Here is a 25,866-nt window from a genome sequence, read left to right on the forward strand (position 1 = left end):
ACCTCCTTGTTTTCCTCTGCGACGCCTGGGGAACAGAAGAAAAAGAATCAAGAAGCAAAACCATCTTCAGATTTCTGGCACCGAAATCTGGGTGCGGTCGACTCTTCTTACCTTTTTTTATTTTTTATTTTTCTTCCCCTTGGCGACTACCCCGCCCCCACCAGCCCTCTTGTCGCATAAGCAGCAATGACTGCCTCAAATCTCCACGAACAGGCCCCTGCTATGGTGGCCGAAGCACATCAGCAACAACAACAGCAGCCATCGCGTGGCTTCGCGACCCGCGCTGTCCACGCTGGCAGTGCCCCTGACCCAACAACCGGAGCAGTTATCCCTGCCATCTCGCTCTCTACCACATACCGGCAATCAGCGCCGTCACAGCCCGTCGGTCTCTACGAATACAGCCGCAGCGCAAACCCGAACCGTGATAACTTTGAGGAGGCCGTCGCTTCCCTTGAAAATGCCAAGCATGGCTTTGCCTTCAGCTCAGGCAGCGCCACCACAGCCGTCGTGCTCCAAAGCCTGGCCAGCGGCTCCCATGTCATCTCAGTCTCGGATGTGTACGGCGGAACGCATCGCTACTTCACACAGGTCGCCCAAGCACACAACATCGAGGTGACTTTTAGCCACGACATTGTTGCCGACGTGGGCTCGCATATTCGCCCAGACACCAAGCTCATCTGGATTGAGTCGCCTAGCAATCCTACCCTGAGCTTGGTCGACATCCGTGCCGTTGCCGACGCTGCCCATGCGCGCGGCGTCCTAGTCGTTGTCGACAACACCTTCCTCTCCCCATACATTCAGAATCCGCTGAACCTCGGTGCCGACATCGTCGTCCACAGCGTCACCAAGTATATCAACGGCCACAGCGACGTAGTCATGGGCGTGGCCGCTTGCAACGACGACGCCCTGGCGAGCCGCTTGCGCTTTCTGCAGAACGCCATCGGTGCCGTGCCTTCGGCCTTCGACTCGTGGCTGGCTCACCGTGGACTCAAGACACTTCACCTGCGTGCCCGCGAGGCATCGCGCAACGCCGCCGCCGTTGCTGCCTTCCTCGAGACCAGTCCTTACGTCATTTCGGTCAACTACCCGGGGCTCGAGTCCCACCCACAACGGGATATTGCCCGCAGACAGCACCGCGACGGAATGGGAGGCGGCATGCTGTCATTCCGCGTCAAGGGCGGTCTGGTTGCTGCCGACCGCTTCTGCAGCACCACGCGCGTCTTCACCCTGGCCGAGTCGCTGGGTGGTGTCGAGTCCCTGGTTGAGCTGCCCAGCGTTATGACACACGCAGGTATCCCTCGCCAGAGCAGGGAGGCCGTTGGTATCTACGACGACCTGATCCGCGTCAGTTGCGGTATTGAGGAGGCCGAAGATTTGGTCGCCGATATCAAGCAGGCCCTTGAGGCTGCCGCTTTGGCTAGCAAGCTACATATTAGCAACGGCAACGGGAATGGGCACTGATGATTTGGTGCTTCCAGTTGTTGACGATGGTAATGACTTGCTGCAGGTTTTGGACATTTAAACATTTGGGTTTCATGTCGCATTTGCGACTGTACACGACAGCTTCGCGCACTGGAAATTTGCATTAGATCTATCGGCATTGCTAGATTTATATAGTAGACGGAACCCGGGGCTCCTTGATGAGCGACTTCGCTAAGTTCAACAAGAACCAAGAGGGGGAAAAAAATCCAAAGAAAAAGAAATGATTGCCATTCTGCAAAGTTGTCGAGTGATTCAGAGCGAAAAAAGAGCCAAATTTGAAGAAATAATACACCACGGCTGGTACAGGAACGCAAGGGGAGCGCAGGTGGAATGGTCCGCCATCTTACTTCTATCGCCAAGCCGACGACGATATCAATCAAGTTGCCACTAGAATTTAGCTGATACCGACGGCATATAGTTCTTGCCCGTCACTGGCGCTTCGATTACAATTTCACCATGGAACGATCAAGCTTGATTGGTAAATGGCACTGTCGTTGCTCGAGACGTCACCTGTCAGTGACGGCATTAATGTGCCAGAATCTGTGCATTTAATATCCCATCATGCTCGAGCTAGCGAAAAGGTTGCCATGAAGACAGAAATCTAGTTCGACTAATCAGAATCATGAAATTAAGAAAGTCATAACCTACACGTGCAACTCCATGCTTGTATGCGTCCTTTGATGCCTCAAAATCGAGAAAGGCTACCCTCCGAAGGGTGGTATGAAAATGACATGGTCTAGCAGGCGAAATACAAAAAAAGGAAAAAAAAAAAAAAAACCATGAAAGAACCAGCCAGGGATGTGAATACGCCATATCGCCTGAATAAAACGCCTTTTAAACATGCTATGCAATATACAAGTACATGAAACTTCAGTATACATGCCACGAAATGTCGCGGAATAAACAGTATACGAGGAGCCTGCAGGTTGTGGTCGAGTAGAGGGGGCCTATCCAGCCCTACGTAAGCCCTCGGCTGCCAGAATTGGGACCTCAACGTCCTTAAGACCAAGAACTCCCTCTTCACGTCGTCGATCGACGAACGAGTTGCACTCGCTGACGACCAAGCTCCATTCTGCAAGCGCACGCCCCGCATAACGTGATGTTGATTTGTGTACTCCAGTAGGCTCGATGGCCAAGATTTTGGTTTCCCCATCCTTGGGCTTTGGTTGCTCCAGACGACCTGTTTCTGCCTTGAGGGCGGCAGTCGTAGAATTCTCGAAAGGAAGCTCTCCGATCAGCCTGAACTCACTCGAGCTGGTGTCGCCACCAAACGATGGCCTCCCGCGGGACTCCAAACCTGGAGAGAGACATTCCTGCGTGTTGTCGTCTGAAGCAGACTTCCTTTGGGCATTCCTGGCTTCTGAGATCAAGCCACCCTGCATCCAGCCCGAGATGGCCCTGGTAGGAGGCGGACGACCCGGCGACAAGGGCAGAGAGTCTTCGTCGCGATAGCCCGCAGAAGCCAGCTTCGAACTGACTCTCGCCTGTGCTGGAGCAGGCAGTCTGGGCCGCGTAATGACCTGTTCTCTAAGATAGGCGGGCACGCCGTTGTGCCACGGTATGTTGTGGAGTGCGAACCTGAAAACATACTGCTCCGCGTCAAAAATGGGCGCAGAACCAGTCGAGTCCGATGGGGACGACGGGGCTCGGCTTGGGTTGTCGTCCTTAGGCGGGAGGGGTGGCCCTTCGGAGTACTGCCGTGACACAACCGTGTCCCTGCGTGTCTTTTCCAGCCCTTCGCCATAGCTTCGCGGCCTGCCCTCACTGCCCGGCGTGTTGAGGCCTCGCAATCTCCCTAAAAGGGACCAACGCTTGCTGGACTGCGCATCCCTAATATTGTCCACACTATCGCTACTTTCCATCGTAAAATTTTGCGAGTTGTAGCCATCAAAGTCCCCAAAGTCAGCCTGCAGAAGCGGGTTGGCTCTTTGTGGACTCGCCCAAGGGCTCGCCAGGAGACCTTGGTGTGATGCTCCCATGACCTCGTTGCGCACAATCATGAACCGTTTGCCTGGCTGTGGCAGACTCGGGGTTGTTGAAGGGGGGGCCGACGCCGACCGCTCCGCCTTTTGTTTCAACCAAAGGTAATGCGAATATGTGTCCCTGAGTCTCTTAGAGACCAAGATCCAGATCCGGGTGTCCAGTTCGTTCGAGCTCCCGGAGTCGCGGCAAATTCTCCAACAAAGGAGCCTCAGATAGTATGCCCGGACCATGGGACACCAGTTGCAGAAAAACTTTGCAAAAACCTCCTGGTCAAGTAGCCAATCCACACATAATGCCTCCTTCCGGCTCGGGTCCGCCGCTATTATATCCCAAGTTGAAAATAAAAACGACAGAGTTCTTATCTCGGACATGGTATTGTTATTGGATAGCATCCTCTTACAGACGTCGAACCAAAAAGTCCAATCGACATAGTCCATCATCCGGGGCAGAGTCGGGTTTCCTCCGTCACCAGGGCTAGAGGGGGCCGCATGGTAGATTAGGAGAGCTTCTTGTAGGAAATCACACAAGAGGTGCTGGGCATTGTGATCGTACTGGCCCGTCCGCTTGGTGGCAGCTTTTAGGAGGCACATGAAGGCTTCGGCGAAAGCAAACCGCGCCCCGCTAAGACAGTTACCCGTCAATAGGAGATCTCTCAGCAGCATGATGACGCAGTTCTCGTCCATATCACGAAACATGTTAGCATGTGGGAGCAACTGCCCCATGTGCGTAAGTGCTGCATCGGCCCCATGGATGGATTCGGGGAATGACGGTCGCATCAGAGCCTCGAAGGCGACCTGGCGGTTGATGGTATCATCAAAGATAGAGAGTAGCTGCGCGTGTATGAGTACAAATGCCGGTGCGCGTGCTTTCTCGATAAGGGGCAGGCCGGCTGGCATAAACTCCTCGGATATGATGTAGAAGTGCTTGCAAAAGACAAAGAAGAGGTTGGTGTCGCCACCACGCCACCTTGATACCCATGGCCCATACCACGGAATGTAGAGTGTCTGAGGTGGGAATTTAGGGGGGCGTCGAAGTTTCTCTTTCAGCGCTCTGACGGATGAGTAGCCCAGTGAACCCAGGCTCGGAGGGAATAGAGCAACAATATCTTCACTTTCCCCAAGACTCGTCCGGGGCAGCCCAAACTCATCCACAACCCTAGTGATGAGGCTAGGCTTGGCGTCAAGCCCCCACAAGCGCACAACTATTTGCGCTACGCCCGGCACAAAGAAGAATCCATACGCTAAAGTCTTGCCTGCAAAGGTGATGAGAGGCTCTGGGGCTTTCCTGAGAGAGAGCTTGTTTATGACGACGGCGAGCTGGCTAAGCAAATTTGATAGAAAAATGTCGTGGACGTTTCGCTCGGTCGATCGAGCAATGAATGAGGTATCGCTCAGGGACAAAGCCCCAGAGTCCGAGCGTGCCCGCACCTTCTCAGAAGGACATCGTTCGGCGAGTGGGCGGAAGTGAGGTGTGCCCAGTCGCCACTCTGGTCTGGTCATGAGCATCGTGATCGCGCCGAGTACGATTGGGCGGTCGAGGCCGGCAAGAGGCTCCGGGGTGGACTCCGGGGGCAGGATTGTCGCTATACCCTGGTCCCAGGCGACACGACCGCTATTCTCGTCGAGGAGCTGGAGCATGACAGCCCACCACTTTCCCATTATGGTGGCGCGGCGCTCCACGTCCTCAGGCGAGAGGGCATCCGTGTCCTTGTTGGAAGGGTCGCAGGCATAACGATTCAGAAACGGGACTAACGCCGTCTTGACAATGGTCATGCGATGAGCAGTAGTCTGCTTGCCCACAAATGAATGGTATGCGCCATCCAAGTCTCGAAAGGGAGACCACAGAGGGTCCCTCACGGTCGAAGCCGCCGTTATCTCGGAGCCGCGCTCTGAGCCGGTGATAGGCGTGCTTGCCAGCTCATCCACTGCACTAACATCCGTGGAAGATGCATAAGCACTGCTTGCACCATCTTTGATGCCGCGTGCTGTCTCGGAGCTCCGTTTGGTCAGGCCCCCACCTAGACCGCTCCTGACGAAGACGGTCTGCGGTTTTTGCTTGATCTTGGTGAGGTAGATGCTGGCTCTGTTGAGAGCGCGTGTCGTTGTACTGAGAGAATCGGAAGACTTGCTCACCCCAATGCCCCGGCCTGGTTTGTCACGGCCCCATATGCGCCTCGACGACAGAACCTTGTCGTCTTCGGCGGCCCCATCGGGTATCTCTGAGCGTTCGTCTTCCGAGGATGAATTCCGGGAGCGCGATCCGGGGAGCCATGATAAGCTCCCCAGGTTGACGTATGAGCCAGAAGCGGTTCTTGACCTCTGCAGTCGTGTGGAATCAGGAAGGTCGACTGTAGTGGCTGAGTCTGCCGTCTCGGGATACGACTGGGGTGGGGTTACTATATCGGCAAGGTCATCATCGTTCCGCAGGGGTCTCCATGTGTGAGGTCGGAGGGCATCTGTCTTTCTCCCGCTGCCGGCCCCGGTGGTCGGGGCCTCTTGGGATGCGCGCGGAGTATGGTTCGGTAAGCTCGATACTGTTGTGATGCTAGAATCCTTGAGCTTGAGAAAGATGGAGTCCTCCAGCGGTGGAACATTAAAGTCGGGCAGAGGCAGCAGACCCTTGGATGGTGCGGCGTCGGAAAGAGGGTAGTGGGAAGAGAGCAACACTAGGTCAGGTGAAGAATGCGACCGGACTGGCAGTTGCGGCTTTGGGGCCGAGGCAATCGTCAAGGTCGCGGCGCCCATTTCAGTTCATCATGTGTTTCGTAAGAAGCGAATATGAACCTGGTGTGTGAACAGAAGAACACTGGGCGCGGGGATATTTTGTCTGCTCGGCTCTGTTCTGTCGTGCCCTGTCCCCTTCCTGCTGAGGTGAGGCTTGACCAGCTCAGGGAGAAGGGGTGGTGGTGAGGCGGTGGCTTGGTCGTTGGTCGACTCGTCGTCGAACTGATAATTGGAGGTTGGGTATATAAGTAATGTAGGTAGGTAGTTAATTTACCTAAGCTAGAGTCGTGGATTGGTGTCGAATCGATTCCCCGTGGGTATCCAAACCAGCAATCGTGGAGGACCGGTTCGAGTGGAGCCCGTATATCGTCTGGTCGTAACACAAGACTGGCACTGGAGAAAGCAATGGAAAGTCGATTGATGAAGGGGGAAAAAGATAGCATAACACTAGAAATCACGACATTAGTGGCTGCGGATAAAACTATGAAAAACACTGAAAAATAAAAGAGAGAAAATAAAAATAAAAAAATAAAAAATGAACCCTCCCCCAGAGAATATGGAACATGAACATAAAAGAATAAAATAAAATAAAAAATAAAAATAACGGACGAAATAAGAAAAAAAAAAAAAAAAGGTGCCCAGGACGTTATGACCAGAATTACCCTAGTGCCATGGGGTACTTCTCCTCGTCGCGGAAATCTCGAAACAACCAGATGCAGGGAGTTGCCAGTGTGCCTTGTTTTTCTGCCCCCTGCCCGCCTCGAATTGGAGCCAAGTCGAGGCTGGCCGGAGGGCTGAGGCAACTTGATGCGCCTCGAGATTGGGATTTTCGACAACTAGGGTTGGAAATGAAGGCAGAAGGAGGGGTGTCAATGTACTGTACACCGTTATTTCAAGTCCGACACGCGCGCGCCAAAAATAATCATCAAACCTCAGTGGCCGCTCGGCAAGTTGTTGACAGGCTGGTTCAACCGAGTAAGGTACTGTAGGGCAGATGACAGTTGACACTATTTTGTTTGAACGTTTAATTAAAGCTACCTGGTGCGAAATAATGCCACAAGTCGCTGCAATCGTGATCAGAAATCTTGGGTCAATCCGAACCGACCGGAAAGCAGTGGAGGTGTCAGAAGCAGCCCCCTTTGCACTAACAAACTAGCTGACTGATACTTGGCTCCAGGTCCAAGCGAACCCCATCGAGCCCCACCGAACCCCCGTCGCCCACGGTGCCCTTCTACCAGAAAGGTAGCGAAAAGCAAAGCAAGCAATGTAACTTACGATACGGGTACTGTACGCAGGCCCTCCCCAAGGCAAGGGGCTGCTTGAGGGGGATAATTGCCTACCTGGGTGGGCGCCTTACCTGTACGGGCCGTGCCTTGCCTCAGGCTAGGAGAAAAGACCCAGGTACGGATAGGTACGGACGTACCATAGGCTAAAATAGTGTGACTAGTTAGCATGCGTGATTATAATTGGCACATATCACCGGCTTGCCGGTCGACACCTTAGCTTACCAGGTGGTGCCATGTGCTAGTCTAGCTGTCAATTTCTCGATCCGGCGGGATGGGTAGGTTGATGTTGGCACCTGGTGGATCTTTTCCAACCGAGCGCAAGCCTACCTTGTTCGCTTGCATATCGTAGGAACCCTGACATACTATGTATATTATTACCTTACTCGACGATCGATCGGTGCTGGCGTCAACTGTCAGTCGATGCTTTGTTTCTTAGTCACTGTTAATAATATCCATGTGTCGAAGCTTGAGCCGTGGATTTATTAGCAAATCCAACCTCGTTCATCCAATCTCGTTCATCCACAAGATTGGTTGAAATACATGACGTACCTGAGCAGACCGGCACATCTTATTGTGAGACGGAATGAGTGGCCAGTCCCTATGTAAGTAGGTATCCGACTAGCGGTGAGCCCCGTACCGCAGTCTTCTTTTGATGCCGAAATCATCACCAAGGTCCCATATTTACCAACCCAACCAAAAGGCGAAAATAATCTTAACATTACTAGTATACTCCGGCTTGCGCAGCCTGCTTTCTCGTGTCAACTGCTCCAATCATTTCATTGGCAGAAATACCGTATTCGGGTCCGAAGTGCTGAGGGGACAAGGGTTTTGAGCTACGACTTGACACCTAGCTCTTATGCCAATTGATGTTCAATGTGATTATGGTGCAAAAAGCAAGAAAGCCCCAATAGTATCTCGGAGAATAGCTGCCATGTTACGATGTATCATTAAGCCCCGATATCCCCCTGTAAGCCACCCGAAGGAAGGCAGCGACGCTGATCTAGAACTAGACTAGACCTATACGTAGTTGAAAAGACTGATCGCTCCAATACGACTGTCAAAGAAAGAAAGTATCGATATACTCCACAGCCGATTCTTGAGACAACGCTGCTCTAGCAATGTCAAAACAAAAACACCCAAACACCGGATACCCTAGACCAAAGTCATTAAAAAGCAACCAACACAAGCGCATCCAGCCAAAGGCTATTGAGGTTTAAAAGCTGAATTCGCAAAATCAACTGCAACGCAGCGCAGATTATAGTCCGCTTTTCGACGTCACACTTGCTTATACTCACAGGTGCTGCATCGTCGAGCTGAGAAAAACAAACGAATCGTACTGATTGGCGAATGCCCCAAGTGATTTCACGACAATTCATCACCAGTTAAACAAACTATTGTCAACGCAGAGACATTCAAGTTTGCTGGTAATTGCCCTTGATAACCTCTTTGCCTGCCGGCGGCAGCGGGCCTTTGATTTCTCTCTCGACAATAGCAGCCATATGTTGGGTGAAGTTGGCTAAAGTGCACTTCTTTTTGTCGACAAAAGTGTAAACGACTGCCAAGCGAAGTGATGGCAGCTTGGGGCCATTGTTAAACTCCCAATCATGTATCTCGGCGGCCACCATCTCCATTTGTCGTATTGAGTGCTTGTAGAACTTATCCGAGCCTTGTGTCAAGCCCCACAGGAACACCGAGCCCTGCCTCAGGACAAGTTCTTCAAAAGCTAGCATCTTGTGTAGGTAGTCCGGATCCGTGGCGGCGTCAGCGCCCCGGCTCCGGGCCCATCCAACGGATCCCATCCAGGCTGTCTCGAACAGGAAGGCCAAGTCAACTGTGGATAACGTCTTGATGTACTCGACTTGAGCTTTGCGTTCGCTATCTTGATTGCTCAAGTCGAGTATGTGATCGCACATGTGCAGCGCGCGCTCCAGCCCAGCTACATAACGCGAGCGGCATTCTTCAGAGATGGTACTATTGGCCGAAAGGATATTGTGGTTCACTATGCTTGCAATTCGCTTCTGCCTGCGCTCGAGTTCACCGATCGTATCCAATGAGAAGCGTGGGTAAACCTCTCGCTCAGGTGTTCGAGTACAGACAACGTCGCAGCTAGGAGGAAGCATGTATCTTTGCATGCGACTCTTGCAAATTGATTGCTCGTATTCGACAATGCCAGAATAAATTCGACTATTTGTGCGCATGAGGGCTGAAAGAGCTGGGAGCTCAGCTTCCTCGGCGATAATGAGAAAGATTTCGAGGTCCATGGTGTTGTTTGAGCGTGAGGATGTCGAGGCTAGGAATGAGCAATATGGATGATTGGCGTCCAAAACAAACAGGGTTGAGAAGCAGATCAAGGCAGTATCAACAAGCCAGGACGTGAACAAGCGTCGACTGTCCCTTTTTATACAGCAAAAGGGAAGTGGGCAGTTTATTCACGACGCTGCTGTTTGAGAAGGTTGAGAGCTGTAGAAGGCAAAAAGAGGAGCCAAGTGACACCTTGATGGCCAGTCGGTGGGCACCACCTCAAGTGTCGACCCCTAGTGATTGCCCACGTCCAAGTGATTCATAAATGGTGAAATGCTGACGGTGGTTGATCTGAGATGGAAAGAGGAATGGAGCTTTTGTGTGGGACTAGTTCGTTACCATTATGGTAGGCCCGTACGTGGTTTGATTCCCAAGGTTCCCGGTCGGTCGATGCACCCGAGTACCTGAATAGCCACGATTCGGTCCAGATCCGAACGTGATGGCAATCCACTTCGTTAATCCAGGGCTCCCACACATGATTCCGGTTCGAAGTCCAAAAAAACCGACGTCCTAGAAGTGGCCACATCTCCCATGTGTCGTAGGCAATTACATGCCTAAGGTAGGTCGGTTGGTAAGATAGCACCTAATGTGACCCGAGTTACTGCTGATATCCTCACGACGAAGCAAGCCTTGGGAATGCGGACTTGAAATAAGCACCAGGCTATATCATGCCGCAGCCTCCTTTTTGGGAAAGCGCTCCTTTATTGTAATGTGTTTGTCGCCGTAAAACTTAAAAGTCGTGATAAGCTTTTGAGTTGCATCGAGCTCGGTAATCTCATCGCCACCGCCGACGGACTTGCCATTGACGAGAATGTTGGGCACGGTTTTCCTTTTGGTCATCTCACCCAGCTTCTGCTGGATCTGTGGGCCGAGAGGGTGCTGGTCCAACTCGACGACGTACGGGGCTGGTTGTATGCTGTACTTTTCCAACAGAACACCCTTGGCTCGCTTGGAGTACGGGCAGTATGATTTCGAAAAGATGATAACTGGGGACCCATTTGAGTTAGCACATGTCGAGGCGCTTCTTCACAGTAGCATGATTATCAACGCTACAATAGGCCACTTGCCTGGAGATTTCCGAAGTATCGTGTCGAGCTCCGCCTTGACTTCCTTGTCCTCGCTCGTCTCCACCATTGGCTTCTCGTCTGCTTCCGCCTCAGCTAGCGCCGGCTTGGTTGTCTTCTTCTTTGCAGTCTGGCCACCTGCTGAGCTGCCGACACCGACAATGTTTCTAGGTGCGTCTGGCTTGTTGGGCGACTTTGAGTTTGCTAAATCTTTGGCTTTTTGCTCGGCGGCCCTCAGGCGGTCTGACATTTCTTGGGCAAAAACCTCGTCGTCTTGATCAACGTCGCCATCGGCATCCTTGTCTACAGCTAGATGACCCTTAGCCGCTCCAGTTTTGGATCTCTGCAAGGCGGCTTGCCCATCAGCGCGTGCTCTGTCGATGGCGGTCCTAGTCTTATGGTACAGCCCTTGAATAGAGTTTACATCAGTATCGCCAGCCTGGCGGAGGCGGGATGTGAAGAGCAAAGTGAAAAGAATGGCAACGGCGACGATGCCTAGAAGACGCAAACGTCGTGCGGACGGCATGCTGATTGCGGTGTCAGGCCAGGCCGACCTCAGCTGCGTATCAGTGCCGAAAAAATGGGGAAATGGACTCCTTTTTCGAAGTACGATGGCAGTTGCTAAAGAATTATCTCAATAAGACGGAGGGCAACATCTGCAAGATGAAAGTTGCAGCTAGAAGACCATTTATTGAGAATAAAGACGGACGGGGTAAGTTTTCACAGTGATGAGTTAGATGAGTTAGTTGGTTTCGTGCAAAGATCCGATGCATTCTCTACACAATTCATTACTACGTGCAAGCTTCGGCAGCGCGTTCGAACGTGCAGATCTCACTGTTCTAACTAACCCCTGCAGTCCTGCGCCAAATCTGACGCAACCTTGACCAAGCTCCCCAACCCCGACACTGGTTGGTGGATACATGGCGTCGAAGTGTAAAGCCCGTCTGATGAAAGAGCCCCATGTCCTTCAATCTGCATGAAGACTGATACCATAAAAACTGCAACATCTTGAGGTTTTTTTTTTTTTCTTTTCTTTTCTTTTCTTTTCTGATACAAATACTGACGTTCGCTTCTGTAGTCAAGGAGATTAGAACAGTATTTTGGGCATCCTCACACAGATCAGAGTCTTGAGTTCGGCGATGGGTGCGACCTGGCAAGCTCGATCTCAACAATCTCACCACTCATCATGATGTCAATGGAAGTTTAAATCTTCCTCTCCAGCTAAGTTCGACAAACGCAAAATATACTATGCAAGAAGCACATGTCCTTTCAAAAACTTCCATATCTTTGACACCCAAATGCGGAAGAGAAAAAAAAAAAGATCTATGTACTATCTGTGACAGTGGTAAATCTGGCACCTGCACAGAGTACCATGCTGTAACAAAGCTATAGTAGGCAATGAGATTCAACAAATACCTAGTAATTAGGTAGGCATCTAGGTAGCCAGAGTGAGGTCTATGGGATATTATTAGCTTGAGCTTGAATTCTCGTGGAAATTTGAGGTCTCCAATGAGTATGGGAGCGAGGAGACGTAAACTCTCCGGCCGGTACCAGACCTACATACCATGGTAATTGAGTGACTACGTAGAACCAAGTTCAATACATTCATTATCTTGGGCCCTCGACCTTGCACGGATAGGTTAGCAAGCCAGTGAGCCAGTGAATTTCCTTTGCCAAGGCAGAACAAAACGCTACCCTGCATGGGTTGGTGGGCCACGGTGGAATGGCATGTAGTCACGTGACTGGGAATGGACTGAGCAATCAGAAGAAAGCCCTCGCGGGAGGCGGTTGATTATGACTAAGCACAACAGATCACACACAATCGCGACCAAATATCTCCCCCCACCCAACCATCGACCTCTAGCAAAAGTCGAAACTCTCACCTCGTGACGACCGAACGCTCCTCAATCGACACATCGCCGCCGAAACCGACGAGGAACCCCAACCGCAAACATGGCTGACGTCGAATACGTGTGTTTCCCTTAAGAGTTTTGTTGCGGCAGCCGCCCTGTCGTTTGCCTTGCAACACAGACTGACCTGAAGATGGGGATTTCTAGAACGCCGAGGAGGCAGCTGAGATCAAGAAGAGAAGAGCCTTCCGCAAGTTTTCTTACCGTGGTGTCGACCTCGACCAGTACGTTTGCCAAAACCCAGACCGACGACACAACCATCTCCCCATCGGCCATCGGTCGTTTACCTGCGATGGCATGCATCACGACGAATATCGACAATGGTGCGACTGGAACGCTGTTACAGCAGGCTGACAATTTTGTGTTGCTCCCGACTTCAGGCTCCTTGATCTCACTTCAGACCAGCTCCGTGATGTCGTTCACGCTCGTGCCAGGCGCCGAATCAACCGCGGCTTGAAGCGCAAGCCCATGGGCTTGATCAAGAAGCTCCGTAAGGCCAAGCAGGAGGCCAAGCCCAACGAGAAGCCCGACCTCGTCAAGACCCATCTCCGTGACATGATTGTCGTCCCTGAGATGATCGGTTCCGTCATTGGCATTTACTCCGGCAAGGAGTTCAACCAGGTCGAGATAAAGCCCGAGATGGTTGGCCACTACCTGGCCGAGTTTTCGATTTCATAGTACGTCCAGATTCCGGCTTCTTACCCAGGCATCGCAGCCGATGAGCTGGTAAGAACATGTTTTGCTGACTCTCCTACAGCAAGCCCGTCAAGCACGGTCGCCCGGGTATTGGTGCTACCCACTCGTCTCGTTTCATTCCTCTGAAGTAAGGGCCAGGTTTGGCGAATTTTTGGGGAGGGTCTTGCATTGAAATTCATTCCGGAATATGGCGCACGGTCACGGTTTTACTCTAGAGGTTGGCAAAGCCCCAACCGACTGGAGATGATAGTGCAAATAAAAGACGAATCTTTGGGCAAATTGCTGGTTGCGAATTCAACTTTTTTTTTTTCAAGGGACGCTTGTCTTCGATGACTCTATCTGACCCGTTGTGATTTTGCTTCCTGCTTGGCCCGGACTGCCCTCATCCCGTGGAGCATGTGCTGAGCACATCAATTTGAGACAGCCCTTGACGTTGTAACGCTATCCCAAAAGCATTCTTGATTTTCCAACCGCCAATCCAGCTTGCATTAGCTCAGCGTACAACTCAAACGATAGTGGGTATTTGACTTTCTCAAGTCGTCGCATTCCTCGCAAAAACAGTCAAACGCTGGTATTCCATAGTTTATGCTCAACTCTTCGCCCTTCTTTATATCAGCTCTGGCAATCACCCGGATCTCGCCGTCTTGAAAGCTAAAGTTGCAGTTGAACTTGCTGCATTTGTGGTTGATCAAGGAGCCGATGAGATAGATGTATGCGCCATGCCTCCCTTTCCCGCAATCCTCCGGTGCACGAAAGGCGTACAAGCGGACAAATTTTAGAATCTGTTTGTCGTATTGTGTCGGCCATCTTAGCGAGGAAGCCGACGACGTGCTGGACATGTACTGATCCAGGGTCACATCGAATTCGACAATGGTCGGCTGGCGGACCATTTTGCCAATTTCAGGAAGTATTTCGTAGGCTTTTTGTAGCGGAATTTGGTCCGCATTTGCTATTGGCCGGAACGCAGCCTGCATCAGGGCCTTCTTCTTGAGAGGAAGTGCTTTATACGTTGCCGGGCCATCTTTTAAGCATGTGTCACAGTAGTTGTCGTGAGTGGCCTCGAAAACAGGTCTTTCTTGGAAAATCAGCGAGCCGTGAGAGATGTTGGTTTCCGCAAATACTCCAAGGCCAATTCGATTGGAGGACTGCCTGATACTGATAGCTGGGGCCTGAGCGGGCTCAATTGTGGCCGCCCCCAAGCAATCATCAGCTCTCATGCTACTGCGGGATGGCGGCTCTGATAGAAAATGCGCCATAGTTGTGGCGCCGATCAAACTATTCTTGATGATGATTTATCGATGTTGCCCAATATCATGAGCGCGGATTGAAATGAAACGAGAGAAAATGTCATAGCAAGAGAAAAAAGAAAAAAGAAAAAAAGCCTGCACCTGCAATGCCTGTGCCGATACGGACGATGCATTCCTTGGGCGGGCGGACAAACTTTGTTCGAAATAGCAGCCACTCCAGGTGTAGTCGTAGTCAGCCAAATTGTTCTGATTCAGGGAAGGAGTGATTGCCCGGGACCTCTCCGATAACAAAGCTATTACACCAGCCTGCAACAACTTGAAGCATTCATGCTTGATAGGGTGCCAGCCAATCGTACAAGGTCAAGTGCGAGAGGAGTTAATACCCTATTGTGTAACGCTCGAGAAACAGCGAAAAAGTCGGGTAGGGTGTATGTTGGATTCCAGCTTAGATCAAAAAGTTACGGTTCTTCTCGAATCATTTGCCGATTACTGTGGGAGCTCAACATGAACCTAACAGTTCCAAATATCTCAGTCTTGGAGCATAAATCAATGGCCGTAGTTTGCCCATGAGAGCTGATATGGCGCACGGTCAAAGGACAGGCGCACGGGATGCTGACACTAGATAGATTGCACGGCCGGATGCGCAAGCGCCGATAAAGGCCTGAAAAAAGCTCTATGTTGCAAGCAGTTGCGTAGTATCATACAGATGCTGCAGCTTATTCCGCCTTCTTGGCCGCCAGCTTACTTGCTTTAGCCTCCTCCTCCTCGAGATGCTTCTGCCTGTAGTGATCCACGACCTTGTCTAGGTTGACGTAGTGCCCTGCCGGCACTGAGTATGGCGAGCCTTGTTGAAACATCCTACACTGAGGGTTAGATCTGTGACGGGCTCGTTCTGGGGGTTTGTTCCCACGGGATGACGCACTCGGGATACTTGAGCTCGATGTGAGTGTTCCTCTCGCAGTTGTAGAAGAGGTTCTTGTCATGGGCAGCCTGTTCAATAAGGTCGGTGTGTCGGCTGTTGCGCTCCTCCCATGTGTTCTGCAAGTCTGACCAGCGATCAATGGCAGTCGTGATGGTCGACGGCTCTCCATTGGGTCCCGGGCGGGTGGCGTAGTAGAGGCCAGTGGAGACGGGGACAGCACCGAAGAGAACGTAGAAGAAGGTCTAGAGGAAAGGGCCCAAAATTAGCACACTTTCCAAGAACTGGCGTCAGAAGAATGGGTGACAGCTTCATCGACGTACGCCCATGCCCTCTTCAACCGGGGCAGGTCCGTTGTGATGGGTGTGATCGGAGGCGTAGGATCGTGTTTGCCTGGGACGCAATGCAGTGCGTGACTGCCGCGCCAGTACGGCGGTTCCTCGACGCAGAGGCAACATGCTGGCTGGTTAATTCCGCAGCTGTGGTCGCGTGGGGAGAGGATTTCGATCGTGATTTTTTACGGATCAATTGGGGGCTTATTTGTGCAGTTGGCGAAGTTCAATTCCCAGATTCAAAAGCCCATCGGGTGCTGCCACTAGCGGCACGAGTCGTTGGAGTAATTTGGCGCGGGTTGAGCCGAGCTAGGCGACTTATGGAGCCTGCCGCGTCTGGCATAGCCAATCAACATTCGACAAATACAAAAATCCAAGAATGACGCACGGAGAAGTCTTTAGAAGGGACTCGAGGTCAAATTGGAAATCGCCATGTCACCGATTTGCGTTGCAGGCAGGCGGGTAGCCTTAAAGCTCACCAGGATTGGGGCAAAACGAAGACTCATCTCCTGGCGAGCTGTGGATATGTTCTGAAAGGCGATATCTGTTCTCTTCCCGAGATTTTGATAAATAACACTACTCAGCCTTCGTCCATCTCTGTCGTCTAGGAACACACATACTATCCATACATATCTGAATAAAATTTGTCCTCCTATGCTCGCTTGAAGTCCTTGAGCCGAGCTTTCCCCACACTCAGCAGCCATCTACCGAAAGACCCTTGTGCGTTGAGAGCTTTAATATCTTGCGTTACTGCACAACCACAATGCGTTCCTTGACCTGGCTAGGGCTGATTGCCTGTGCAGGAACTGCATTGGCATCGGGATCTCCGCCTGTGATCAAAGACGATGGCGAAACCGAGTTGATATGCCACACCAAGAACGCAACCGATTGTTATCCCAAGGTCTTCCAAGCGACGAATGAATTCCAACCAGTACGCCCAGACCAGGACATACCGCCTGGCCTTCACGTCCGCCTGAACATACAGACGGGCGAGAAGGAGGCAAAACTCAACGACCCAAATGAGAAGAGACCCGACTTGGAGGGTCTCCCTGTTGATAGCTCTATCGTCCTCGTGGATCCAGAAGACGGTGCCGAAAGGCCCATTCCGGCCGGCGCTCCGAAATACGACCCTGTCGGCAAGGTCAAGGAGCAGACAGGACCAGAGGCTGAGCAACTCCATCACGCCCTGGCCGTTTTGAAGGCGGACCGTGTAGGCAATGGCCCGGGTTTCGATGACGCCCTTGAAAAGCTTAATGAGCTTTCCCATGACATGTACTTTGGCTCGATCATTTCGCAGGACCTCGACGTCCTACGCTCGCTGTTGTGTGTTATGAGCACAGAGGACGCTTTTTTGAAGGATGCAGCATCTTTGGCCATCCCCCGCGCCCTCCGGGCGGCTGGAACCATCTCGGCCGCACTGCAGAACAACCCTGCAGCTCTCAAGGCGGTGGAAAAACACTGGCCGGCTCTTATGGAGGCAACCTGCTCCAGTGACGGGAAGCAAGCCTCGCTCGGCAGCCTTGTCTTTTCCACCATTCAGCCAGGCAAAGGAATTTCGACTGCTTCTGGCCGGGACCCTGGACCAAGCCTAGTCAAAGCAAAGCTGTCTGCCGTCAATGGTCTCTTGAAGAGTGCTAAGATACGTCAATTCTTCCTAGACAAAGATGGCATGCAAGAGATTCTGCGCATCCTAATCGTCAAGGATCCCAAGTATAATGACGCTCAAGTGAGAGCGGCAAATCTGGTGTCCGATACATTCCTTGACGAAAGCATGGGTGCCATTACTGGACAATGGCCGACAAAGGCGGCCTCTAGTGCTGCCTACTGTGAAGTGACGGGCAATACTATGCAGGATGTATGCTGGGACTATCATATTGCAAAAACAGCTGCTGAGACCAAGTCGGATTCGGACCATTGGAGTGGTTCTTTGTTGACTATGCTTCGGGACCAACTGAAGGCAAAGGGCAAGGGTTCAGGTGAGAAGGCAGGTCATAATGAACTGTAGTAGAGACGAATGAATATATCAAAATACATAATTTTATCGCTACTTTTTTTTTTTCTTTTTTCGTCAGTCATGGCCTGGTCGAGCAATGATGTTGACAATCCCCTGTCTTCGTTGGGTACCTCAGCTACGCACTGTTCAATGGGGTTCGGGTTGACAACTGAAAGTCCCTACAGTGTACATAAATTCCGTACCTCGGGTGCCTTCGTTAATTCCGCCACTGGAAGCATGGCACCTCCACCTGCTACGCTCCCACCTCAACTTTTACCAACGTCGAGGATCCTGCAAACAAACCCAGAACAATGGCCGGATCACAGATTGATCAACGCATACAGGAAAAACATCCTGGGATCGCTGTGAATGGGGCTAAAGGGGTCGGATCAGGCCGTTCGCTTCGCGCAACACGGGACTTTCAGCCGGGTGATTTGATTGCTGAATTTGACAATCCCTTGGCAGCGTTTCCCGACGCGGCTCGGGCCTCGACGACATGTCACCACTGCCTGGACCAAAACGCCAAGGTCTTCGGATGTATGGGCTGCGAAAAGGCTGTCAAGTACTGCAGTAGCGAGTGCCAAAAAGCCAACTGGAAACTAGTGCATTCCAAGGAATGCAAAGTATTCCGTAAGGTCCGGACGGCGGTGGGCAAAGATTGGCTACCGACTCCCGTGAGGACGCTGGTGCAACTCCTGGTCCGTTGGGTTGAGGTACAAGAAATTGTAGCACAGCTCGAGGGCAACGACGAGCGGTTCAAGCAGAGGAAACAACTGTGGGAGGATATGAAGTTGCAGGCGTATGCGGGTATTCACTACGCTGGACGCAAGGAGGACGATGCGAATCTGTTCTTGTCCCTGGACGTATTGTGCAAGGTGAGATAAAGCCTGTGTTGTTGCCTCGTCTCGATAGGATTGGATAGTACATGTAGTAGTATCTGGAAATTGACACGGCGATAGATCCAAACAAACTCCTTTGACAGGTTCGATGCCGACACAGGCGCGAGCGGCACATTTCTCGATCCTGTGCTTGCTATGGTCAACCACTCGTGTGTACCCAATGCGGTCGTGCTATTTTGGCGGCGCAAGGCTTACCTCAGAGCAGAGATGCCTATCAAGCAAGGATCCGAGATTTGCATCTCGTACATCGGTGAGAGTTTGAAAGCCCCTCTTTGCCGCTCCTAGGCAGTGTGCTAATATATTAAACAGACTACACAAAGCCCGTCAGGTTCCGGCAAGAGGACTTGTGGCTTTACCATTTCACCTGCAAATGTCCACGATGCAAGGACGATCTGAATGTTTACCAAGTTTGTCGGGACTCGCCAGTAGTCGCGCTGAACGATGCCACTTTATCTCCGGGCGTCGAGCAACTAATGTACCCACCTGGGGAGGCCGACCGCTTCAAGCAGAAATCCTGGCGCTCCAAGGTGGAAGCTATATATGAGGAGTGCCGACATGACCGCAGCGCCAAGCCGACGTTTGAGGAACGGCTTGCGATGCTTAAGGCGAACTGGCAGAGTTGCAAGCCGCTCGTCGATGCGCAACTTTGGGCTTCGCAGCCCCTCGCACAAACTCTGCAGGCAGCAACTCTCTACTACCTGGGCACGGAAAACCTCACGAAAGCACTCTCGACGGCCTGTTTGACCGCGCTGCACTGTGATCCATATCAATACGTCGCGCCCTTCAAGACCTTCCGGTTGACGGGTCTCATGCTCATTGCCAAAATCTTGACACAGACGTCGGTTCCGGATCGGGAGGAGCTCGCCAAGACAGCGCACCCAGAGATCCTCGCGATACTGGACCGAACCGATCAAGCTTCCATGCTGCATGCGATCCTGCTGATCGTCGTCAATAACGCCCCTAAAGGACACTCTGATGATTGGGAGGTCTTGCACGAGGCCAAGACCATGCTGTCCGGAATTGAAAGCATAGAGGGGCGGGAAGATGAGTCTATGCTGTTGAGGAGATGGGTGAAGAACCCTGGAAATCATGCGGACAAGGCCTTCTTCCAGGAGAGGGTGCTCAGGCCAGTTGGGGCACTGGCAAAGCTCGCACCAGAAATTCTGAGGGCTGATTTAGGCTAGCTAGCGAAGATGACAACAACCAGTGTGATCAAGTCTTCCGAGGCTGCAACATCGTCCCTGAGAGATTGACACGAACTTCGACTCGACAGTAACCTAGTGTGCTGGCTGCATAGATTGTATCTGTCAAATAGCATCTGGCAGATAAAAAGGGATAAGTGTGCATCACAGGAACAATGAGTCTTTATTAGTTGTACGTTCAGTGGTTATATGCGTCGTGAGAAGGGAAATAAATAAAACAAAAATGTGTAAAAATCTAGATTGCTCGAGGCACCACGTACCAGGCAGGTATGGAGAAAGAAAATGCGGCCAACGAAAAGGCAATTGTGAATTCTCCGATGAGAGTCCACCGTGCGTTTGGGTTTTCACACTATCGCACCACAAAGGCACCGACCGACCTTTTCACTCTTTTAGGTAGTTGCGAAAATGAAAGTCGGCACTGAATGAGTTTGATGTAACTTGGAAGTAAACTGGAACTACACTAGACCAGACGCATCCATGGTGCTAGACTCTGGAATCATTCTTCAGTCAGCAATCACTCCCTCGCTTTTGGAGTTGGTTCTGTGTCCGTACTTCTCTTTCTCACCTTGGTTGTTCACATAAAAGATTCGGCTACATTTTCAACAGCCATCGTTTATTTCAAGCTGCAGTTGCCGCGATTGTCTGCACCTGCAGAATTTTCATCCGCCCGCAACATCATCTCGCTTGCCTTACCCGTGGCTGCCTCACAAGCAGCTTGGGGAGTGGATTTCAGCCACTCAGGCTATCATTTCACTGCCGCTCAGAGTTGGCGGGTGCGTGAAGATTTCGACTGAATGTTAAATGGCACCCACTGAGTCCTCAGAACCTGCGTTGATGCCGGACGCAGAGGGTCGCCAGCGCGAGTCTTCAACTTCTGTCAGTGGCTCCAAGCGTCCACGGTCCAGCTCTATTGCCGACCCGGCCAAGCCGGCAGATGGTAGCAGCAGTATCTCGATGAAGGTTGAAGGCGCAGGAAATATGGAAGTAGCCCCTCCGGCGAAACGTCGCAAGAAGATTCCCAAAAAGGGTAACGGCAACTACCCTGGCATCACATTCTCCCCATCTTCTCGACTTCAAAACAAGATCCAGGTCACCGACCTTCGCAATCTGATTCTCTATATTTTTGCCGATGGGACAGCACCGCAGTGGGTCGCGGTCTCCCACCGGCCGCACTTCACCAAGATAGTCACCATAATGATTCCTGGTCTCGAGGAGGCTATGTTCAAAAAGGACGTCGACTTCTCCAAATATGAGGAGCACGATCGCAGCACTCCCCGCATAGAGACGTCCCCAGACGACTACTACCCCAGGAAACTGGACCCTGAGACCCTACCAGCCGCCGTCAGGCCGTTGGCAGACGTGTTCCCTCATCTCTGGCCCGTGCGAGCTACCGCTGACGAGAGGGGTGCGGCACCCAGGATTCATTCTCCTGTGACCACCATGCTCAAGCTTCCACTCCCAAAGACCAAGGACGACAAGTCCCGCAAAGGTCCGAAACCCCTGCAGGATCAGCCGGGCTTCAAAGATGTCCGCACTCGCATCACCGAGTTCATCGCCACGCCGCAGGAGTATCTCGAGCATAACTTCTCCCTCCACCCTGCGATGCTCAAGGATGAAGAGAGCCGTCGGGCTTTCCAGGACCCCGAGGGATGGGTTCACACCGACGTTGCGACCCTAGAGGATGGTGCGGTTCCAGAAGCAGACATACAGCAGGGTAGTATTACGGCAGGCCGCGAGATCTTTGCAATCGACTGCGAGATGTGCCGTACAGGACCGACGAATCACGACCTTTCCTTAACCAGGATCACAATCCTATCCTGGGACGGCGAGGTGGTTATGGACGAGCTGGTCAAACCAAGTCTACCCATTCTCGACTACCTGACGCAGTTCTCGGGCATTACGAAAGAGATGCTCGAACCTGTCACGACTACCCTGCCCGATATCCAAAAGCGTCTGCTTGAGCTCCTGACCCCACGATCAATCCTCGTTGGACACTCTCTTGATTCAGATCTGAAGGCTCTTCAACTGGCCCACCCCTTTGTCGTCGACACATCCATCCTATTTCCAAATCCATCCTCGCCCAATGGCAAGCATTCCCTCAAGCATCTTGCCTCGAAGTACCTCGGTCGCCAGGTCCAAAAGGACGAAGGCTCTCTGAAAGGCCATGACAGCTACGAGGATGCCTTGACGGCCCTCGATCTGGTGAAGAAAAAGTGCGAAAAGGGCAAGGAGTGGGGTGTGTCGGGTGACAACAAGGAGAGTATATTCAAGCGTCTTGCTCGCGCTGGCACGGCATACCGAGCTCAGGGTGGCCCCGATGCCAAGGGTGGCGTCACCACGGGCAAGTCGTCTGCCGCAGTTGATTGGGGTGAGCTGGGCTGGAACCAGTATAGCGACGCTGATCATTTCATCCCGTGCAAGTCTGATGCCGAGGTCGAAGCCGGCATTGTACGTGCAGTAGCAGGAGATGTTGACGGCAAGGAAATCAGAGGCGGAGGCGTTGATTTTGTCTGGGCTCGCATGAGGGAGCTGGAGGCACTTCGTGGCTGGTGGAATCGCAACAGGTCGCAGTCAAACTCGAACGGGCCGCCTCCTGTGGATGAACTCGAGCGGCGTATGAGACTTGGCATTGTCACTGGGGAGGGTGCCACGGGCGGAGATGCGACCAAGGGCCCCATTGAGGCAGCTAGTACAGATGAGCGATGTCTTCTGGAAGTTGCCGTCGCCACTGTGACGCAGCGGGTTGGCCGTATATATGCAGCCCTACCGCCATGCACGGCACTTGTGGTCTTCTCTGGCACTGGGGACCCGCGCGAAATGGAGCGTCTCCGGGCACAGCAAGCCCAGTACAAGGCGGAGTATAACACACCGGGCATGAAGTGGGATCAGCTTTCAGTCCAGTGGACAGATATCGAGGAGCAGGGATTGAGAAAGGCTATCAGAAGTGCCAGAGAGGGGATAGGATTCATCACAGTGAAATAAAGGGTCACATTTTTCGCGTTTCCTCGTGGTCGTGGCACTGCTCAGGCTTCGATAATAGCGCTCTTTGTTTGAAGTCATCTATTTCGCTCAAGCTTTGATTTTGGTTGCCGTAACGTCAGACGTTTGCAGTGTGCATAGCAAGCAGCGGCCCGATCTAGTTAACACCTAAGTGACTTGACAAGTAAAGAGCACTTTGTGTTAGGCGTCTTATGTATACCAGGTAACAGCGTTTGATCCTAATGTGTGATTACCATGCTCGGTCACAGCCCCTCCGCAAGCAATATATAGACAAGAATACGGCATCATTACCCTGGGGAAAAAAAACCAGCTCATAGGCTCTAGTCTAGATTAGAGCTGCCTCGTTGATGAAATAGTCGTGTTACAAAAGAAACCGATTCAAAAGTCAAAATCCGTCCTGAAGACATCTGGGTCTACCCCAGGCACGACCTTGTCGCAAAGGTCACGCCGGCCAAGTGTCGTGAAGACACGGCGCAGGCTGTCATATAGTGTCGTGCTACGATTTTGCGTTGTGAGGCGCTCGAGGTCCGCTTCACTCACAGAGCCGTTTCCACCGAGGATCTCGCGGGCTCTCTCACGTCCACTCTTCTCGACCTCCTTGTGCATGGCCAACGCGGCCAGAAGGTGACCGGCAGCCTCACGCTCACAATTCATGTTGATGCAGCTGATGCCCAGGTTGTAGCGTGCGCGGACAAAGTTCGGTCGGATGGCAAGTGCTTTCTCGTACGCGTGGATAGCCTCCTCGCTCCGGCCGCTGTTGGCCATTGTGGCACCGAGGCGATTCCAGAGAAGATGCACCTGGTTTTGTCGGTTGCTTGTACCCTGCTCGGAGGAAGCCAGTGCGGCGCTGAAGCAGTCGACGGCCTTTGAGAAGTCGTCGCCGCCATAGAAGAGCACACCAAGTCCCACCTGGACGTCTGGATCCATATGCTGTCCATCCGGCGCGAGACGAGCAGCCTCGAGGAACATGTTTGTGACACGCTTTCGGAGTTCCTCGCGGTCAGTGAAGCCCAGGTCCGCGGCAGACGAGAGCTTCTCTGGCGGGCATATCTGAGGGTACTTGACTGACAACCATCGCTCGAGGGTCCTGTGCGACGTGCCATCGTAGCTCTCGTTGGTATATGAGACAGCCAAGGCCATCAGGGCTGCAAGATTGTTGGGATCGATCTCGAGTGCCCTCTCCAACGCCCGGATGGCCGCATCCTCCTTTTCGTTCTGTGCCTGGGCCGATCCGAGCTGCACCCAGGCCTCCACATGATTTGGATCTGCCTGCACCGCCGCCTCAAAGGCGAGTGCCGCGAGAGACAAGTTACCACCTTCATCCATGATACGCATGCCTTCCTCAAAGGCATTTGGCTGATCCTTGAATATGTTGTCCTCCTCAAACATGTAAGGTTCGATAGGAGGAGCTTGCCCCAGGCGTGCGTTGGAGGTCTCCCAAAACTGCGTCAAATCAGCCATATCAGCGTTTCCGGCTTGTATGCCATTCCATATTGACTCAAAGTCCCCGAACCCTGTCTCCGATTCGAGAAGCTCCTCGTCCATTTTGTTGAGCTCTGGCTCCATCGCCAAGCTCTCATCTTCCTCGGCTTGCTTGTTCTCCAACTCGATTTTGGCGAATTGCTCCTCCCACTGGTTGTCATCCAGTTCCAGGATCTTTTCCTTGCCCTTGCCCTTGTCTACGACTCCATCCAGCATCTCTTGTGACACGCCGCTTTGCTGTTGGAACATAGGCTGGTACAGTGGCCGGCCCATTGATGCATACCCCATACCCATACCCATGCCCATGCCCATGCCCATTCCCATTCCCATGCCCATCGGGTAAACTGTACCAAGTGTTGGTCGGTGTTGTTGCAAGCTAGACGCACTTGCAGACGCGGCGCCGGCCGACATCGGACCAGCGCTGGACGACGATGACATAGCCTCGGGGTTTTGGCGTTGGAAAGCGGCAAATTCGGCGGCGCTGAATGGTGATGCCGTCGAGGTCGGAACTGCCCCCATGTGTGGTGGTGATATTGTAGCCCCGCGAAGATGAGCTGCTTGTGCGGCATCGAGGGGGAACTGGCCATGAGGGCCGTGTTCAAATGCCATCTCTGGCATGGTCGCAGACTGGTTCATAAAAGCACTCATGGCCTGGGTTGATAGCGCAGAGTACAGGAGGTACCGGTCAGTCACCGGTCCAAGGTCGGGCCACATTCTTCAAGCATTTTGATGCGACTTACCCCATCTTGGGCTGGTCCATTGTGCATAGCACTCCGGAAAGAGTCCGGGCCGGCTGATGGGCCACGATTCACCAGCCTGTCACGCTGCAGGCTCTGGTCATCCTGGGCGTGCTTTGCGAGTTGGCTAAGGGGGTTGCCCGCGGTAGAGCACTCGGCCCCTCCCATGAACGACATAACTGCGGTCTTGCTTTTGTGTGACGTGCCGGATGGACCGGTAGACTCGGGTTGTTAGTTGGTGGATGTTCTAGAGGGTCGAGCGGCCGATTTGTGAAATACGTGGTGAAGGTGAATGGATGGTGGAGGAGGAAGTTTGTCGTTGGATCAGCACGCAGTTTTGACAATTCACGATTAACCTGGTCGGGACCAAATCTCTGTGTCGTTAATTGTGTACCGTAGAAGAGCAAGAGCATGCGCTACAACTCGTAACAAGTATCATCGGGTCGGGGTTGAACAAAGCTAAGACACCTAAAGGAGTTTGCGGATTCTTGTCCAAACAAGCGTAGGTAAGGTAGTTAACTTACCAACCTGATCAGGACTCCGAGGACCGCGGCTCAAACCTATGTCTACCGTTGTGTCCCCCCCCCCCCCCCCCCCCCCCCCCCCCCCC

General features: G+C 52.4%; 10 protein-coding genes across 10 annotated transcripts; 4 read left to right on the forward strand and 6 right to left on the reverse strand.

Annotated features, from left to right (window-relative positions):
- Window positions 1–186: 186 nt before the first annotated feature.
- On the forward strand, window positions 187–1,461 carry PpBr36_00118 (uncharacterized protein; the record flags this gene model as incomplete). Its single annotated transcript, XM_029887311.1, has 1 exon — window positions 187–1,461. One exon carries the CDS (start codon window positions 187–189, stop codon window positions 1,459–1,461), a length of 1,275 nt encoding a protein of 424 aa, XP_029750911.1.
- A 968-nt stretch (window positions 1,462–2,429) lies between these two features.
- PpBr36_00119 (uncharacterized protein) lies at window positions 2,430–6,209 on the reverse strand (the record flags this gene model as incomplete). Its single annotated transcript, XM_029887312.1, has 1 exon — window positions 2,430–6,209. The coding sequence occupies one exon, from the start codon at window positions 6,207–6,209 to the stop codon at window positions 2,430–2,432; it is 3,780 nt and encodes a 1,259-aa protein (XP_029750912.1).
- Window positions 6,210–8,886: 2,677 nt separating this feature from the next.
- PpBr36_00120 (uncharacterized protein) lies at window positions 8,887–9,735 on the reverse strand (the record flags this gene model as incomplete). Its single annotated transcript, XM_029887313.1, has 1 exon — window positions 8,887–9,735. One exon carries the CDS (start codon window positions 9,733–9,735, stop codon window positions 8,887–8,889), a length of 849 nt encoding a protein of 282 aa, XP_029752087.1.
- Window positions 9,736–10,441: 706 nt separating this feature from the next.
- PpBr36_00121 (uncharacterized protein) lies at window positions 10,442–11,365 on the reverse strand (the record flags this gene model as incomplete). Its single annotated transcript, XM_029887314.1, has 2 exons — window positions 10,442–10,723; window positions 10,829–11,365. 2 exons carry the CDS (start codon window positions 11,363–11,365, stop codon window positions 10,442–10,444), a joined length of 819 nt encoding a protein of 272 aa, XP_029752086.1.
- Window positions 11,366–12,792: 1,427 nt separating this feature from the next.
- Window positions 12,793–13,576, forward strand: PpBr36_00122 (uncharacterized protein; the record flags this gene model as incomplete). The annotated part of the gene is made up of 4 exons (XM_029887315.1): window positions 12,793–12,810; window positions 12,897–12,973; window positions 13,130–13,426; window positions 13,507–13,576. 4 exons carry the CDS (start codon window positions 12,793–12,795, stop codon window positions 13,574–13,576), a joined length of 462 nt encoding a protein of 153 aa, XP_029751288.1.
- Window positions 13,577–13,933: 357 nt separating this feature from the next.
- Window positions 13,934–14,701, reverse strand: PpBr36_00123 (uncharacterized protein; the record flags this gene model as incomplete). Its single annotated transcript, XM_029887316.1, has 1 exon — window positions 13,934–14,701. One exon carries the CDS (start codon window positions 14,699–14,701, stop codon window positions 13,934–13,936), a length of 768 nt encoding a protein of 255 aa, XP_029752088.1.
- Window positions 14,702–15,408: 707 nt separating this feature from the next.
- PpBr36_00124 (uncharacterized protein) lies at window positions 15,409–16,069 on the reverse strand (the record flags this gene model as incomplete). The annotated part of the gene is made up of 3 exons (XM_029887317.1): window positions 15,409–15,550; window positions 15,615–15,856; window positions 15,935–16,069. The coding sequence occupies 3 exons, from the start codon at window positions 16,067–16,069 to the stop codon at window positions 15,409–15,411; spliced, it is 519 nt and encodes a 172-aa protein (XP_029751287.1).
- A 637-nt stretch (window positions 16,070–16,706) lies between these two features.
- On the forward strand, window positions 16,707–20,019 carry PpBr36_00125 (uncharacterized protein; the record flags this gene model as incomplete). The annotated part of the gene is made up of 4 exons (XM_029887318.1): window positions 16,707–17,919; window positions 18,402–18,811; window positions 18,896–19,085; window positions 19,145–20,019. The coding sequence occupies 4 exons, from the start codon at window positions 16,707–16,709 to the stop codon at window positions 20,017–20,019; spliced, it is 2,688 nt and encodes an 895-aa protein (XP_029752083.1).
- Window positions 20,020–20,838: 819 nt separating this feature from the next.
- Window positions 20,839–23,019, forward strand: PpBr36_00126 (uncharacterized protein; the record flags this gene model as incomplete). Its single annotated transcript, XM_029887319.1, has 1 exon — window positions 20,839–23,019. The coding sequence occupies one exon, from the start codon at window positions 20,839–20,841 to the stop codon at window positions 23,017–23,019; it is 2,181 nt and encodes a 726-aa protein (XP_029752085.1).
- Window positions 23,020–23,415: 396 nt separating this feature from the next.
- On the reverse strand, window positions 23,416–25,433 carry PpBr36_00127 (uncharacterized protein; the record flags this gene model as incomplete). The annotated part of the gene is made up of 2 exons (XM_029887320.1): window positions 23,416–25,170; window positions 25,260–25,433. The coding sequence occupies 2 exons, from the start codon at window positions 25,431–25,433 to the stop codon at window positions 23,416–23,418; spliced, it is 1,929 nt and encodes a 642-aa protein (XP_029752084.1).
- Window positions 25,434–25,866: the final 433 nt, after the last annotated feature.

The sequence above is a fragment of the Pyricularia pennisetigena genome, chromosome 2 (assembly GCF_004337985.1).
Source record: "Pyricularia pennisetigena strain Br36 chromosome 2, whole genome shotgun sequence".
Lineage (NCBI taxonomy): Eukaryota > Fungi > Ascomycota > Sordariomycetes > Magnaporthales > Pyriculariaceae > Pyricularia > Pyricularia pennisetigena.